Raw genomic sequence first — 16,402 nt, forward strand, 5'->3', positions numbered from 1 at the left:
ATAATAATAATAATAATAATAATAATAATAATAATAATAATAATAATAATAATAATAAAGCATTCAGAATGAGACAACAGAAAACCCTTTCCCAAATGCTGTATGTTTGTGCACATTATGACATACTGTAGTTCCTTTTAATTCTGCCATGTTGTATTTGGTCCAGTGTTACTAACTTTAAAAATCAAAAGTCCAGAAAGTGAAGAGTCCAAACAAGACACTGCAGGTTCCTTAAGGCTATGTGTCTTCCCAGAGCTTCTGGATGTAACATGTCATCTTTCTGCATTTGTCTATGTTCTGTAGAACTGCTGTTTTCCATGGCAAACCAGAAAGGAATTAAGAAAGCAAAATGAGAGAGAGAGAGAATTAAAATTTGAAGCCAAGAAAAATGGAGGCATTCATAATCTGTAAAGGCAAAAGAAAACTAGGAGTAGCAGTAGCAGATAGTGAGTTAATTAATTCATGTTAAAGATGAACAATCTCTCCTCCTTTTATTTATATCATGCCTTTTCCCCAGGTTAGAACTCAAAATAGTTTACTAAACCCAGAAAATTACAAGAAAAACACATATACTCAAAAACATAAAAGGTTAAGATTAAAACTGTATTAAACAGACAACAGAATTAAAATGATATCTTATATGCAAATCAACCCTCTGTGAATTTTGTGCAGAATTTCCCCTGTCATGGAATATTTTGCACAGGAAACAGCTTTTTTTCCTCTGGGAAGGGCAACTGCAGCTACTAGAAGTGAGTTTGGGGAGTTTCAGATGTCAGAAATCAGCTTGTGATGGGACAGGCAACAGAATTAAGTTTCTCGCTTGATGCTACTCTGGAAGAATATCTTCATATTCCTCCCCCCTTTTTTTCTGTTGATTTTCTGCTTTGTTTATCATTAGAATATACAGTGGGTCCTTGTTATCCACTGGGGTTTGGCTCCAGGATCCCATATGAATAACAAAATCCATGGATGCTCAAGTCCCATTAAATACAATGGCATAGCCAAAATGGTGTCCCTTATATAAAATGGAAAAATCAAGGTTTGATACTTGGAGTTTATACTTTTTTGAATATTTTCAAGCCGTGGATGCTTGAATCCATGTATAAAAAATCTGTGGATAAAGAAGGTCAACTGTATTGTTGGATTATTAGTGGTGAACTTCCACTGGCTTTTGGCAGCACTGACAGTGGAGAAAAAATTGTGAAGGCAGGTGGTTATAACCAAAATTTGGGAAAGCCACTTTTTCAGAGTACTACTCTCAGAACAACCCCCCCGCTATAGAATTCCAGGAGATGTAGCCCAAAAAGTAACTTTTGTGGGCTCTACCCAAAACATCTGGACAACACTGAATTGCCTACCACTGCCTACCACTGCCTTAAATTATAAACATAAACTAAATGCCCTGATTCACCTATGTACATGTAGACTCCATTAGAAAAGTACCACTTTTACACACAGGAAGCCTTCAGAAATGGAAATTCACTTTTCAAACTGGTTGCAAGTTTCCCTCCATTGTTTAAAATCAAAACCAGAAGTAGACCTTTGACCATTTCTGGTTTGTTTTGTTTTGTTGGGTTGGATTTTTATTTTATTTTATTTTATTTAGCATTTTGGGTGAGGCTGGAGAATTCCATGGAGAGAAATTTGCCATTTGATCCACTGAAGTTGCCCATCCATGCAACAATGGGCAAGAGCCAACTGTGAAGATTCCTGCCGTCACATGCTAGCTGGCTCAGAGTACCTGGTTAGGAAACATATTGCAATCAATAAATGCCTCTGTGTTACTATTGATGACAGCAGATGCTCTGCAGTGAGCATCTGCCTTGTCAGACTTCAACCCGGAGGCCAAGGAAGACTTTCCTAACTTACCACTCATCATTTGGAATTACGACTTGCTGACATTCTCATATATGACATCGCTAATGCAGAACTGCTGCTTCTTCTTTAACCACATTAATTGCACACACTGGTGAATAAAAATGAATTGTTCCTGCAAAATAAGAACAGTAACAGAAAAAGATAGTATATCATGTCCATGAAAAATTCAGCTTCACGAACCTAGTCACCCAGATCCAGTACATTTGTCGCCTGTCTTCTGGTGTTTTAAGAGTACTCTTCATCTAGATCAGAGCTTGAAAAAGTTACATGGCCTGGACTACAGCTCTCAGAATCCCCCAACCAGCAGGAGTGGTGTCCATGCTGACTACAGCATTTGGAGAGCCATATTCTGAACAAGTGATCCCCCCCCACAAGCCCAGTTTTTCATTAATTAAAATATTTGCAGTATCTAGAACTCTTGCAGCTAAATCAGAATTGTCCACCTCTTGGAGAAAGGTAGGATATAAGCCAAATAAACAAATAAATGGCTTCAGTTGTTCCACACCAGAGGCACAAAGAAACCCTGTTATCTAATTGTGAAGATGCTGTACTAGCATTTGGCTCTTCCATAAATATTTCTGATATGCAGTTTAGGGAGGCATTTATTATTACCATTTCTCAGAGACTCCAACAAATTGTAGGTTGAAAGACTGGTCTATAGTCTTGTAAGAAAAGTGGGGCTGCATCTACACTGCAGAAATAATGCAGTTTGACACCACTATAAATGCCATGGCTCCATGCCATGGAATCCTGGGATTTGTAGTTTGTTGTGGCAGCAGAGGTCTCCAACAAGAAGGCTATATATCACACAATTTCAAAACCCAGAATTGCATAGCATTGAGCCATGGCAGTTAAAGCAGTATCAAACTGCATTCTTCCTGCAGTGTAAATGTGGCCTCAGATACTAAACTTATCATTCTTAAAACACAGTTCTTTTAAAATGCCAGTTTCCACACTGTTTCTAACTACACTCAGCAACATTTGCTTCTGTTTCAACCTCAAGGTTTGGGAGCAATGTGGTAAGCCTAACCAATTAATTTTCCACTCCATGAGGAAATCTGAAACCAGGTGAAGGGTAAATGCAATGTGGTTTCGGGTTTTCTACTGAAACATTCACAAAGCTCAGAGGAGAAAGAGATGCTTCCAATCCTGATCCTTAAGAGACACTGACATCTCATGGCCAATAACTGTAAGGACCTCTTTGCTGGGACGCATTTGCTCCTGGAAATGCAGAAATTGTCACGTCAGTGATAGAAAGACGGTTGTTGTTGTTCTTGTTGTTGTGTGCCTTCAAGTCATTTATGGTGATGTATGGTGACCCAGGGGTTGTTATAGATTTCTTATAAATTGAAATCTATAACAAGGTGAACCTATCATAGGGTTTTCTTGACAAGTTTCTTCAGAGGGAGCTTGCCATTGTCATCCTTTTAGGCTGAGAGTGTGATTTGCCCAAGCAACAGTAATAGCAAGTACATTTCTATACCACTTATCAGTGCACTTAAACACTCCCTAAGTGGCTTACAGTGTGTAAGCCAATTACCCCCAACAAGCTGGGTACTCATTTTGGCGACCTCAGAAGGATGCCAGGCTGAGTCAACCCTGAGCTCCTGGCTGGTATTGAACTCACAACCTTGTGGTCTGTGAGTGAGTGGCTGCAGTAATGGCATTTAACCAGTGTGCCACCAGTGGCAGATCCAGGATTCAAAACCTGGTCCCCCAGTGTCCTAGTCCAATGTTCAAACCCACACCACACTGGTGCTTGGTAGACAGATACTAGATTGTTTGTCACTGAAAATAAACAGTATAGACCAAATTCTACCAAGCAATTCAAATAAATGTGTCTGTCTCTTGTTATCCAAAGAGCATTCCAAGAAAGATGTGTATGGTCAGGACAAGATGGAAACTATAGGAAGAAAGTTTATTAACCCTTTTTTTCTCAATGGGAGAACTCTCTTACTGTCTAGTGGCACCTTAATGACTAGCAAGTATTATTTAGAATAACAATAACTTGTTAATCATTACAGATTTACTAGAATCTTTGTTGGTTTTTATCTTGCACTATGTGAGGGAGATTGTTGAAAGTTGGAGAGCCCCACTGGCCTCACTTTGAATCTTGGAGATCTGCTCCCCCTACCACCAAACACCTAATTTTCTTTCTTACAAGTCCAAAGTTTATTTCTTGTGTGAAAACATATATCCTGTTTGCAGGGGGAAGTCTCTCCCGAGCTTAAAACAGCCCAAGAGGCCCTGAGACAGGGCAAAATTGGCCTGGGGGCATTTTTCATTTTTTAAAATTGCAAATATTGGAAGGAGAAAATGTCTGGGAACTATGGAAGGCTTTAAAATGGCTGGGTCACATGCAGTCTGTCAACAACACTTTCCCCATTCTTATTATATAATATTGCTGATAAAGATGTGAGATGAAATGTGACTTACATGATGCTCATGTTCAAAAGATCCTGTATTATTTGACGTTCCTTATTACAGAAGTGCAGCACATCCTTCCACCATCCAAAGCTGTCAAGCCCTGGAAGAGTCCCCTGCTGTTGTTGCTTAGTAGTGTGAAAGAGAGGACAGGTGAGGCGACTGGTATAAAACAAGGGTGGGCACTTGTAGGGCAAGGTTTACAGGGGACAAAAACATTTCAAGATGCTCATTGGTAGATATTGCTAGTTCCTTCTGTGGATTCTGTTGGATGCTGCACAATTTTTGCTTTTTTCTTGGGGCAATCTTGCTATACCTGCACATAATGGCTGCCATCCAATATACAGTCACCACTCCTAACTTGTGGGTCTGGTATCCATCACCTCAAAAATCTGCAGAGAGGTGACTGTTGCTATTTTTAATGTGGCCTGTGCCTGGAACGCGTGCCCGGCCCATGCACACAGGCACACACCTCTTTCAAACCTATGGCGTTTGAATATGTGCAAGCCTCTGTTTTCATGGGGGGCGGGGGCAGAACGGATCTCTCATGTAAACAGTGGGCAAACTGTACTCCCAACTTGGACTATGCATCTCACATGCAGAATAGCAACACTGTGCAATAAATGTCAGTTCTGGGTGCTGTCATGCAATATGCAATGTGTAGCCATATTGCACAAATGCAATGCAGAATGTAAGCCCAATGCACCATGTTGCTGTACATGCACCTCCACTTCTATTACTGTCATCAGAATACATCTTTTGTGCTATGACACAGTGGCATCACTAGGATTGATGTCTCCCAGTGCAGTAAGTCATAGTGTCACTGTATATCACTGAATGTAGCATGGGTTCATAGTTTAAGTGCTAGACTACAACTCTAGAGACCAGGGTTCAATTCCTAGCTTGGCCATGAAACCCACTGGGTGATCTTGAGTAGGTCACACTCTATCGGCCTCAGGAGAAGGCAATGGCAAAACTCCTCTCAATAAATCTTGCCAAGAAAACACCAGGATAGGTTTTCCAAGGGTCACCGTAAGTCAGAAACAGCTTGAAGGCACACAACAACAAAATGGTAATAGATGTAACATAAACAACTAGCAAAATTAAAATTATACCTTTAACTTACAGTAGCATATACACTGTCTAAATGTATTTACATGTACATAGTTTCATGTTGTTAAAGTGAATTTTTAGAACATGTGATGTTTTAAAGAAAATATAAAAAGAATGAAAAATTTTAAATGTGTAATTTTTTTAAAAAATTAAAAATTAATTTAATTTTTAAAAATGGAATTAAAAATTAATATTTAAACCTGCAGCGTCCCACTGAGCCTTGCCCCACTGGCACCATCTCTTCAGCATTTTAAAAGGATGCATGTGAATGTCACATCCCATTTATGCCAAAAGGCAGATGTTTGGGGAGCAGTGGTGTGATGATCCTTTAAGGTGTCACCTGGTGCAGCCTGAGCCCTTTGCACCCCCTTAGTGACATTCCAGCTATGACAAATAATTTGTCCTGAATGTGTAGTTTGACTTACACACACATATGTCACTAACAGGAGGTCAGCCGATGTGGGCTGCAACCTTCCAAAAATGTGACTCCCTCCCCCATATACACACTATTTCCCAGAATCTGAGAAGATCTGAAAACCACAACAAACCAAAAACAAACACACAAACAAATTACCAATGCAACTTGTTTTACAGTAATTTGTTTGTGTGTTGTTTGATATCCTGTTTTTCTCCTGAATGGGACCAAAGGTGGCTTAGAACACAAATTCAAACAAAGTACAATTTTGACTCATTTTTTTGGGGGGGGGTGGGGGGTGGGGGTGGGATGATCAGTTCAGGGAGTCTGGGGAGGGGGCACATATTGCCTACCCTTGGTATAAATTATGGGGCTGCCTGAGGACTGGTAGATAATGTATATGTGTTGAATGTCATACCTCTTATAATGACAAAATTAAAAATGCCACTTGCTGAACAAGAAAAGAGACTCCACTGAAACATTTGGGAAGAACTCTCCTTCTTTACAAGTCTTTAAACAAAGGGTTGGTGGTCATCTTTCAGGAATGTTTCAGTTGTACATTCCTGCATGGTAGGGGGTTGGACTAAGATTCTATGAAAGCTCAAGCCAAGACCCCTAACCGACATGCATCACACCTCAAAGGTAAGGCACGTACAGAACAGACCATAAAGTACTGTGATGAGGGAGGAGGTGGAGAAAGGCTGTGATGAGATCACTGCTTAGTAGAGCCAAATAGCTCCAGCTGACACAAACAGGTGGATCGAACCGCATGCTTGCAGGGACTGTGCCAACTAGCCATCGCTTCAAAGCACTTGGCAGTAGGCCTCCATTCCAACAAATGGGGAGAAGGTATTTACATCTGTCCTCTTTGAAAATGTAGTACATATTTTGTTTTTCTTCTAATCATAGCATTTGGAATTTCTTAGCCATGACTTCAGATTTTTCTTTTCCTTTCCAAGGGTGTATTACACAGACACACACACACACACACACACACACACACACCCCCACAATTGCCTTTATTAATGATTAAAACTATGGCTTTTCCTGGCTCCATGCACACTCCTTGAGCCCACCTACCCCCATTGCTTTCCCTTAACGTTCTAGCCTTGGCAAGCTACACATCATATCCTGCTCCTGGGTATTAAATACTGGCATGCATTTGGGGCATTCTTTAATCCTGATCCAGTTTGCTGGAGCATTACAAATCCCTGAGCGCCCTCTCTCTCTCTCTCTCTGGGTGTGTGTGTGTGTGTGTGTGTGTGTGAGAGAGAGAGAGAGAGAGAGAGAGAGAGGATGTGTTTATGTTTTGCCAATGTGACACAGGGACAGGCCAGCTGGCACCACAGCGAGACCTCAGAAACAACACAAAAGTTGGCAGTACCTGTGATGTGGGTACTTTGGAGATGTGGGCACAGACAAGTGGAAGCAAAGGAAACAGCACCTTACCTGGCAGAAAGAATTCTAATCTGGCACACAAGGAGGCTCAGCACATTACAATGAAAGCCTGGTTTACACAAAGAATGATGGAAGGGGTACTGTTCTCACTGAACTGTGCTCCCCTAAATCTGCAGATGGCTGTAGTAAGACAGGTTTCCATGTTTAAATGCACCCTAATTTTTTTTTTTAAAGAGAGCCAATGATATGTTTAAAATATTAATTAACATGTCAGGGAGAAGGCTCCTGGAAGCTAAACAGGGTCAGTCCTGGTTAATACTTGAATGAGAGTCCCCAAATGAATACCAGGTGCTGTTGGCTAAATTTCAGAGGAAGAGATTGGTAAAGGCACTCTAAGTATTCCTTGCCTAAGAAAATCCTAAGAAAAAACCATAGTATCTCTGTATCAACAGGTTACTTGAAGGCATGTATACACACACACACAGAGAGAGAGAGAGAGAGGGGGGGGGAAGGTGAAACTTTGGAACACTCTATCCATCCATCCATCCATCCATCCATCCATCCATCCATCCATCCATCTGAGTTGACATTGATTTCATGGGGTTTTCACATCTGAAATTATAGCCCTTTGTTGGATTCTTCCACGTTACCTGCTGTTTGTGTAGATCAGGCCAAAGCCAGGGGAGTGGGATGGAAAAATAAGTGAACTGTATTCCTTCCTATTGTTCTTCTGCTATAATGTACAAAGTTGAAATGCCCAAGCTCTGATGCATAAATGACTTGGCCATCTCACTTCCCTGCATGTTCCCTTTGGACAGTGTTGGACAATCTCTAGCTCTTCAGAACTTGGGACTCTGGTTTCTATGCCCCAACCACCATAGCCGATGGTCAGAGATGACAAGAGCTATATCTAACAGTAATATCTGATGGAAAGGGAATGTGTAGTACAGGAATGAGCATCTGCCAGGGATTGGTGAAGCACACTGAACCCTTGAACGATGTAAGAGGGCTGCACCCCAACTGTGCCCCCTCACAATACCTCCCCACAATTTTACAATTTAAATTTACAAACAGGGGGACCAGGGTAATTTTCCAGATTTGGGGAAGTCTCCTGCACTGTTGTAGGCCCAGGAGAAGCATTTATTTATTCAGGAAGACTTGAAAGTTGATTTAAAATTTACTTTCTGTTAAATAAAGACCTCTTTTAAGCCTAGCACTTTACACCATCCAATTAGTTTCAGGACTCAGGACTATGACATTGATCTCCAAGGTCCCAACTTTGCAACCCCTACACTATATGATATGAATCCTGCTGTTAAAATTTTGTGCAGCCCAACTGCTATGTGTATTTATTCAGACATAAGTTCACTTACAGAAGCTGTTGTATGGCTCTGTTTGATGCAGAACAATCAGATTCACTTCCAGGTTATAGAATAGGAGCTGTTCATGCATTACCATTGAGCATAGATATGTCTGCACACTGCCCAAGGATACATGCTGTGTATGGATGGCCCTTCTCTTTTTCTCACCACCCTCTCAGGCTCATTTCATGGAAATGAGGGAGAGAGCCTTCTTGGTGGCTGCTCCCAGGTTTTGGATTTATTTATTTATTTATACATTCTGCATAATTGCACATAAACATATTGTTATATACTTCATCATTTTTCATTTGCACAATGCAGCCATTCCACACAAGTGTTGCATAGCAGAATTAGTGCAAAACACTATGTGCAGATATTTGCACTCTGCATCCCCAAACAGAGGATCTTGCCCATAGTCTCTGAAGATTGCCTGATGCTAGGCAAGGAATTGTTAAATTTTCTCCAGCTTTTAATTTCCACCACATTGCTTTTATGCTGCTTCATATTTGCTTAATTCTTCATTTTTGCTGATTTCTTTTATACTGCTCTTTTATACTATCACACTTTGATATGCATTCTCGCAATTTTAATTAGTATTATTGACATTTCAACTTTTCACAAGTTGTCAGCGATGGGAGGAATGGAAATCTCTTTAGAATTCAGTGCAATCAGATTCTTTAAAACAAAAAGAAATGGAAGTCATACCTCTGTCTGGACCATGGACATCCGATAAGACCTCATGTCAGACACCAGTCCTAGTATATCTACAAACTCGTGATCACGAATGTGCTGTAAAAGGCGATCCAGTGCTATAAAAGTCCCTGTCCGTCCCACGCCGGCACTGCAAAATATAAACTGCATTACATACTAGGGTTTGGTTGTTTGGGGGTGGAGTGCAAATGTGCTTTAATTTAATGCATTGCCATTCTGGGATTTAGGATTAACTTTGAAAAGATCTGTTCATGATCATTCAATACTTTTTATGGAAGCCGTGTGAATTGTGGGGCATGTAGACCATATACATCATTTGGGAGGATGAGCCTGTGTTTTGGATTACAGTGTTAAGCTTAGAAGGCCATCTTATGTCAGCTTGCACTACAAACCTGACCACTGTGCCACTGTACAGGACAAGCACTTGACAGGGGAAGATCTTTGATGATTGATACAATATCAAGCCAGTTACAGAGGTGCCCACTGGCTCCGTTGCTTTGGGACAGTGAATTTACACTCAGTTTTACAGCAAAGTAAATTCAGCACCTTGGATACCTCCTGCCAAATGCATCATTATACTTGGCAGTAGCTGCTTTAAAATCCAACATAAATTCACTCCTGTCTCAAGATGGAAAGCTGGCAGCCATGAGATCTGGACTTTCTTACTTTAATATGTCCCTCAGTTTGTTTTGCACACGAAGGACAGAATTCTATTGAAATCTTTGTCAGTGGTTTGGAAGCCAGGGAAACATTCTTCTATAGAATGGGCTTTCCTGACATCTTCAAAAAGAAAAATGAAGGATTTACCTGCAGTGTATAACCATGGGACCTTTACTTTTTGTTGCCTGTTGCCTGACCATTTGTACAAACTGCAAGATGCTTTCTGCTGCATTTGTGGGAGGGACTCCATGGTCAGGCCAAGCTGTGTAATTAAAATGCATTACATCCTGTACCTCATCTGCCTAGGAAGAAACAGAAACAGAATTGTTACATATTTATGCAGAAGTGGCCACCTATAAGGGTCACCATGGATTGAAAGTTAGCTGTGAGTTTCCATCCTAGAACCTAGACCTTTTTTGGGACAATAGTTCTTACGAGTCCCCCTAAACTTGGGAACTGGAATCCAAAACGTAACGTTTCCCAACTCTGTCTGAAGTGGGGAAACTTATGGCTTGATGGATTTGCTTTGCTTTCACTAGAACTTTGTGATTTACAACATCAAGGGTGATAATAGTGCAGCCCACCAGATTTGAAATTGGAACTCCCAGCATGCCTCAAAAGTAATTTTGGCTAAAGTTGTTGGGACATGCAGTTCAACAACAGATGTTAACTAAAAGGAGGCTGGTGTAAGAGGCATATGCCAGAATCTGCTGTTAGACCTAACCAGTGTAGACACATTGAATTAATGGTGTTTACCTACATCTTGACTATTGAATCAATGGGTCTATTCCAGTTGGGCTTAACCATTACAATTCTGGGCATACACCTAGAAGGAAAGATTTCTGAACCCCAGGATTTGTTTTGAGTAGCTAGGACTCAATGAAGCTCACAAGTATTCCACATACACAAAGTAATTTCCAGTTACCCAAAGTTCTCTTAATTCCATCAGTATAATTTAGGACAGAGAGGAAATCATTATATCATACTACCATTAAAACAATCAGGAGTTGTAAATCTTTAATGATCTACTATGAATCATCTAGACATCTGCCTATTTCTGATAATAGAATGATGTAAAAATGCTTTAGATTTGCTTGCCTGTTTGCTTAATTTATATGCTGCCTTTCTCCCAGAGTGGGACCCCTGGCGGCTCAGTATAAAAATTACATTATAAACACACAAAAAATGATTTTACATGTCTATCACCAAAAGGCTATGTGAAACAATCAATGCTTTGGGTCAGAACTTATGAATAAGAGATTGATCAAATAACTCTTCTGAGTTGTCTTCTCAGGATTAAATTATTGTCGGCCCCAGCATGCAGAAAAGAATATGTTTGAGACAATGTTCTTTATTTTCTTCTTTGAGTTCTTATGGAATCTCATTATAAATTTCTAACATTCGGAAGTGGAAGACAAAAAACAAGAGGCTAGATGTCACCAAACCAGCTTTCCTGAACCTAGTGCTGAACAACAATTCCCCTCTTCCTCAGCAATCATGGGTTGGGGTCATGCTTGCTTAGAAAGATGGGAGCTTTTGTCCAACATAACTGAATGGCAACATCCTGGGGAAGGCTGCATTTGAGAAAATCTGTGGAATACAGTTATATGCATGAGAGCCAGCATGAGTCGGTAGTTTAAGTATTGGACTATGACTCCAGAAGACTGCGTTATGAATCTGTGCTTGGTCATGAAAAGCCACTGGGTGACCTTGGGCAACTCACACTCTCTCAGCCTCAGAGGAAGACAATGGCAAACCTCCTCTGAATAAATTTTGCCAGGAAAACTCTATGATTGTGTCACCATAAGTCAGAGTCAACTTGAAGGCACATAACAACAAAACCCAACCATACACATAGTACAACAGTCTCTTCTCATATACACTGATCTCTTTTAAAAACCACTTGGAGGAACCCCATAGAAATGAATGGGAATCTGAGTGATCAGGAAAGTTTGAAAGTTGAAAGGTGTGTGAGGTGAAGGTGGGGTGAAGGTTTCTAATAGGGGTTAAATTAACAAGCAATTTCAGGTTGCAATCTAAAGTTTATAAGTCTAATGTAAGGTCATTTCCATTTCCATTGACCTACATAGCTGATTCTGAAGTTCCTAAAAACCCATTCTGATTGCTCTTCTTCAGACAACATTTCCACTGTGATGTCTCCATAAGAAACTGGCTCTTCTGTGAAAGGCCAATAGTGATCACATTTTACCTGAAAGAGTAGGCAAAAGACAATTCAACATTATTGTAGAGCTAAGACCTTATTTTCTTGGTTCATTTCCATACTCAGTCTTGTAGTCACTCAAGGAAATAATCATCCAGTGCTCCATGTAAACCGAAAAACTAACAATTTCCATCAATACAAATTCTGTTTAAAGAGAGCCCCGACATAAATTCATATTTTAAATAATCCAAAATCCAGAAAGCAGCAATACCTTTACAGGAACAACTAAAAAGCTCAAATATATCATGTAAGCTTTCAAAACTTCACTGATTTCTTTATCAGACAAAGATTAAAAATCATAGAGGACAAAAAAAGTGATGATGTGAGAGGTACATGCCTACATTTTGCCTTGTGTCTTTTATTCTTTCTTAAGGTGAATCTACACTGTGGAAATAGTTTGATACCACTCTGATCGTCATGGCTCTATGCTATAAAATCTTAGAATTCATAGTTTTGTGAGGCACCAGAACTCTTCAGCAGACAAGACTAAAGATCTTGTAAACTACAAGTCCCAGGATTTGCCAGGATGGAATTACAGCATTTAAAGTGGTGTCAAACTGCATTATTACTCCTGTGTAGAGGTACCCTCAGACAGAGAACACTGACTTTATTCACCATCCTTCTTAACATATGAAATTTTAACAAATATTTGACATACATTTTCAAACATATCTGAAGGACAAAAAAGGTAAACATAAACAAGTGCAGGGGAATGTAAAAGTGGCAGACTTCCCCAGTCTCTAAACTGAATAAAACCTACATGATCATAGGTAATTTGTTTCTCAGTTTGAGAACATGGGACAAAGACTGGCATACTGTTGGTGAAATATGATGGCATAAGAATGCAAAAGAATCTTTAGCACCTTTGAGTCTAACTGAAAGAAAGAAGAAACATGCATCTGAGGAAGTAAACTCAAGTCTACAAAAGCCATTACTACCAACTTCTTTCTTTCAGTTTGTCTCAAAGGCCTTCTACAATCAGAATGCTACAAAATCCTTTTGCATTCTGATTTTTCAGACTAACATGGCTATGTCTTTGTTTTCTACTATGATAGCAAAAGTCAGACTTAATCACAACAAAACTTTGTGGATTGTGGAGGGTGGAATTATGTTCTGAACATTCAAAGACCAAAACCCCACTACCCAATCCACCCAGTAAGCGGCACAGCCCTCCCCACCATGGCCATTTCCATGTTGGTGGAAAGCAGAGGAATCAGCAGAGACATGCCCAGCTATTTCCCAGTACTGGACATTCTGCAAGGACATCATATGCGGGGACTGTTCAAAGACATCCAGAGATCTCTGTGGATGGCAACTGCAGTGTCCAGTTTCAGGAAAATAGATCAATGTATCCCACTACTCTTTGACAACATAGAAATGGCTGTGTTGAGGTGAACTGAACTCCTAACAAGATGGGCTTTGGAGGAGTAGCATTGGGAGACACAGCTATGGACACACAGCTACATGATCCATACACGTCCCAATGCAGTATCTCAGGGTGAAATGTCCAGCTTTCAAGTACATGGAATAGTCACGATGGCCACTACGAGATATAGAATTCTGATGAAGCTAGATTGTTAGATCTACTGGATACCCTAGAGTGGCCTGGAGGATTCCACTACATACCCTTCTTTTCTCATTGCATTGTGTGAGCATAACAATGATCTGTGATTTCTGCTGGAGGACCATCTTCCAAAAGTCATTTCTTGTCTCTGGCAGTGGGCCTTGGGTTGCAATGTATTCTTGTGGAGAGTTGTAGCCCTGTGAGAGAAAGCATATGATGGCATGTTTTAATAGCTTCTTAATACATTTTTCCAGTGATGGCTGGGTATCAGTGCAGATGAGAAAAACTGCTCTGGAGTTATGTCTGAACATTACAAACAGCTGTCCAAGGTACTGAACTGCATCTTCAAAAGAAGTTCAGCATCTTGGATCTTGTCTACATGGGTTATTTACTTCAAATTCCCCACAGGGCTTGCTGTATCCTGTTTACATGATGCAGGGCCAAAGCCCCAAATAGGGTGCAGATTGTCTCCAATATGCACACCTAGTTAGGCCTTTCCTCTCCTTAACCCAAATTTCAATGTCTTACCTTTTACTCTGAGATTTCATATTTCTCTGCAACAATGATGGGTGGCTGCCTTCCCATGTGGTCCCTGTGAGCCACATGGTACCATTGCTGTGAGGGTAAGTCACTCTAAGGTCAGAATGAGATGTTGAATATCAATAACATGGCCGAGTGTGTCCTTGTGGCCTCAGTGGCGGCACCAAGTGACAAACAGAGATTGAATGGGAGGGAAACTGTTGTCACTACTGTGGAGAGAGCACAGGGAATGGGGAATTCTAGACCACAATACTCCTGGGGCAACCTGGAGTATTCTGTCCAGGGAAGAAAAGCCCTTAGATTGCACCTTCAAGTTAAGACTAAGACCTGAAGATTTTACTGTCCCACTGACTTGGCCATAACTTTTTAATCAAAAAACATGAGCAGACAGAGGCTGGTCAAACCAGCCATTAAGACTGGTCTAGGGGCGGAGTTGGGATGTGGTGTCCATACGACACATGTCCCAACTCTGCCACCAGGCCGGTGTGATGCTGCACGCTGCATCACAGCACCAAAGGAGCACTGAAAAGTCATGTGCCAGTACGTTTTGTGGCTCCTTTTTGTGCTGCAGAAAGACGAGATCAGGGCTGCACTGTGCAGTTGCTGTGGCCGTGATCCAACACAGAGAGAGGCTGCTGCAGTTCACCCCTTGGGGGCAGTCTGTACAGTCTTTACCTTTATCTGAAAGTTAGAGCTTGTATTATTCATACCTCTTTGCCCAGATGCATGTGCCTTTGAAACCAAGTGCGCTGATATATTTTTTTCTTTGAGAGGATATACAGAACTACAAAATAATCTAGCAGTACTCTAGTAGTCTGCTCCAAGTCAGAACTGCAAAGAGTCTTGTGGTATCTTTAATGTATATTTTGTATCTGGCGTATGTTTTTGTGGATGTCACTCATCTAATAGAGTGACCTGGAGTTCACATGGAATAAAACTTTAAGGTGCTTCAAGATACCTGAAGACAGATTTCATTGGAGGAGGGGGGCAGGACTGAAACACACCAGGACACTAAAAGGTCAATGAATCATATAATCAACAGGTAGGAAAAGAAAGTGTGTGTGTGTGGGGGGGGGGGGATTTGTGGTTTAAATAGGTGAGCTCAGGAAAGGTTGCATGTTTTATCCCAGATGCCAGTTCTCCTCAGCAACGTGCCCCCTGCATCACATTAGCATTATGACATTTGGGGCAAAAACATACATATTTATGTGAGCTGCACAGTGAATAAAACTCATTTTACATGTGGCGCTGGAGGAGAGTTCTATAGATAGCAGGGACTGCCAAAAAACACAAATGAATGGGTTCTAGAAATCAAGCCTGAAGTTTTAGCAGAGGCCAAGATGACTAAACTGAGGCTGTAATACTGGACATATCATGAGAGGATGTTACTCACTGGAAAAGATGATAAAGCTTGGTAAAATGGAGGACAGTAGGAAAAATGGAAGACCTTGCTAAAGGTGGAATGATTCATTCATTCACTGAAGACACAGCCCTGAGTTTGCAGGATCTTAGGAGCGGTACAGACTGCCCAAAAATGGCGGTCTGCAGGCACCCGCTTTAACTTCAGGGGGATGCCACAGCCGCCAGAACGTGCGGTGCCCCTCTGGAGTAAAAAGAACCCAGTTCTCCCGGGTTCTTTTTGTGGTGCCTGGGTTACGTCGTGAGTGCGCCACTGGCACACTTGTGATGTAAGTGATGTGCAGCGATGTGCAGACAATGTGCATCACTTATGTAAAGATGGCAGCCCCTGTGTAGATGGGAGGCCATCATTAGGCCACCGCCCACACATACTAGGGTTCTGGAGCATGTGGCAAGACGGCGCTTTTAGCCCATCTTTCTTGGGCCTCAGTAAATGGATGACGGGGTCAAATGGAAAGATACCAGATCTTAGTGGATGACTGGGGCTCTTGGAGATCTCTCATTCATAGGGTTGCCATAAGTTGAAATCAACTGGACAACAAATAACAATACCTAATAATAATAATAATAATAATAATAATAATAATAATAATAATTTATTTGTATCCCGCCCCTCTGAGAACAATCGAGGCAGTTAACAAAGTTAAGAAAGTGCACATGATCAAGTGCCAATATGATGGAAGGGCCACACATGTTGG

General features: G+C 41.0%; 1 protein-coding gene across 1 annotated transcript in view; it reads right to left on the reverse strand.

Annotated features, from left to right (window-relative positions):
- Positions 1-35: 35 nt before the first annotated feature.
- Positions 36-16,402, reverse strand: part of PTPRO (protein tyrosine phosphatase receptor type O) — a 182,857-nt gene continuing 166,490 nt past the window's right edge. The window contains exons 21-26 of the mRNA XM_042467850.1: positions 13,808-13,942; positions 12,047-12,169; positions 10,108-10,262; positions 9,295-9,430; positions 1,870-1,990; positions 36-308 (exon numbers count right to left, since the gene is read on the reverse strand). Coding sequence (XP_042323784.1) covers positions 1,886-1,990; positions 9,295-9,430; positions 10,108-10,262; positions 12,047-12,169; positions 13,808-13,942 — 654 coding nt within the window. The 3' untranslated portion in view covers positions 36-308; positions 1,870-1,885. The remainder of the gene's footprint in view (positions 309-1,869; positions 1,991-9,294; positions 9,431-10,107; positions 10,263-12,046; positions 12,170-13,807; positions 13,943-16,402) is intronic.

The sequence above is a fragment of the Sceloporus undulatus genome, chromosome 5, assembly GCF_019175285.1.
Source record: "Sceloporus undulatus isolate JIND9_A2432 ecotype Alabama chromosome 5, SceUnd_v1.1, whole genome shotgun sequence".
Taxonomy (NCBI): Eukaryota; Metazoa; Chordata; class Lepidosauria; order Squamata; family Phrynosomatidae; genus Sceloporus; species Sceloporus undulatus.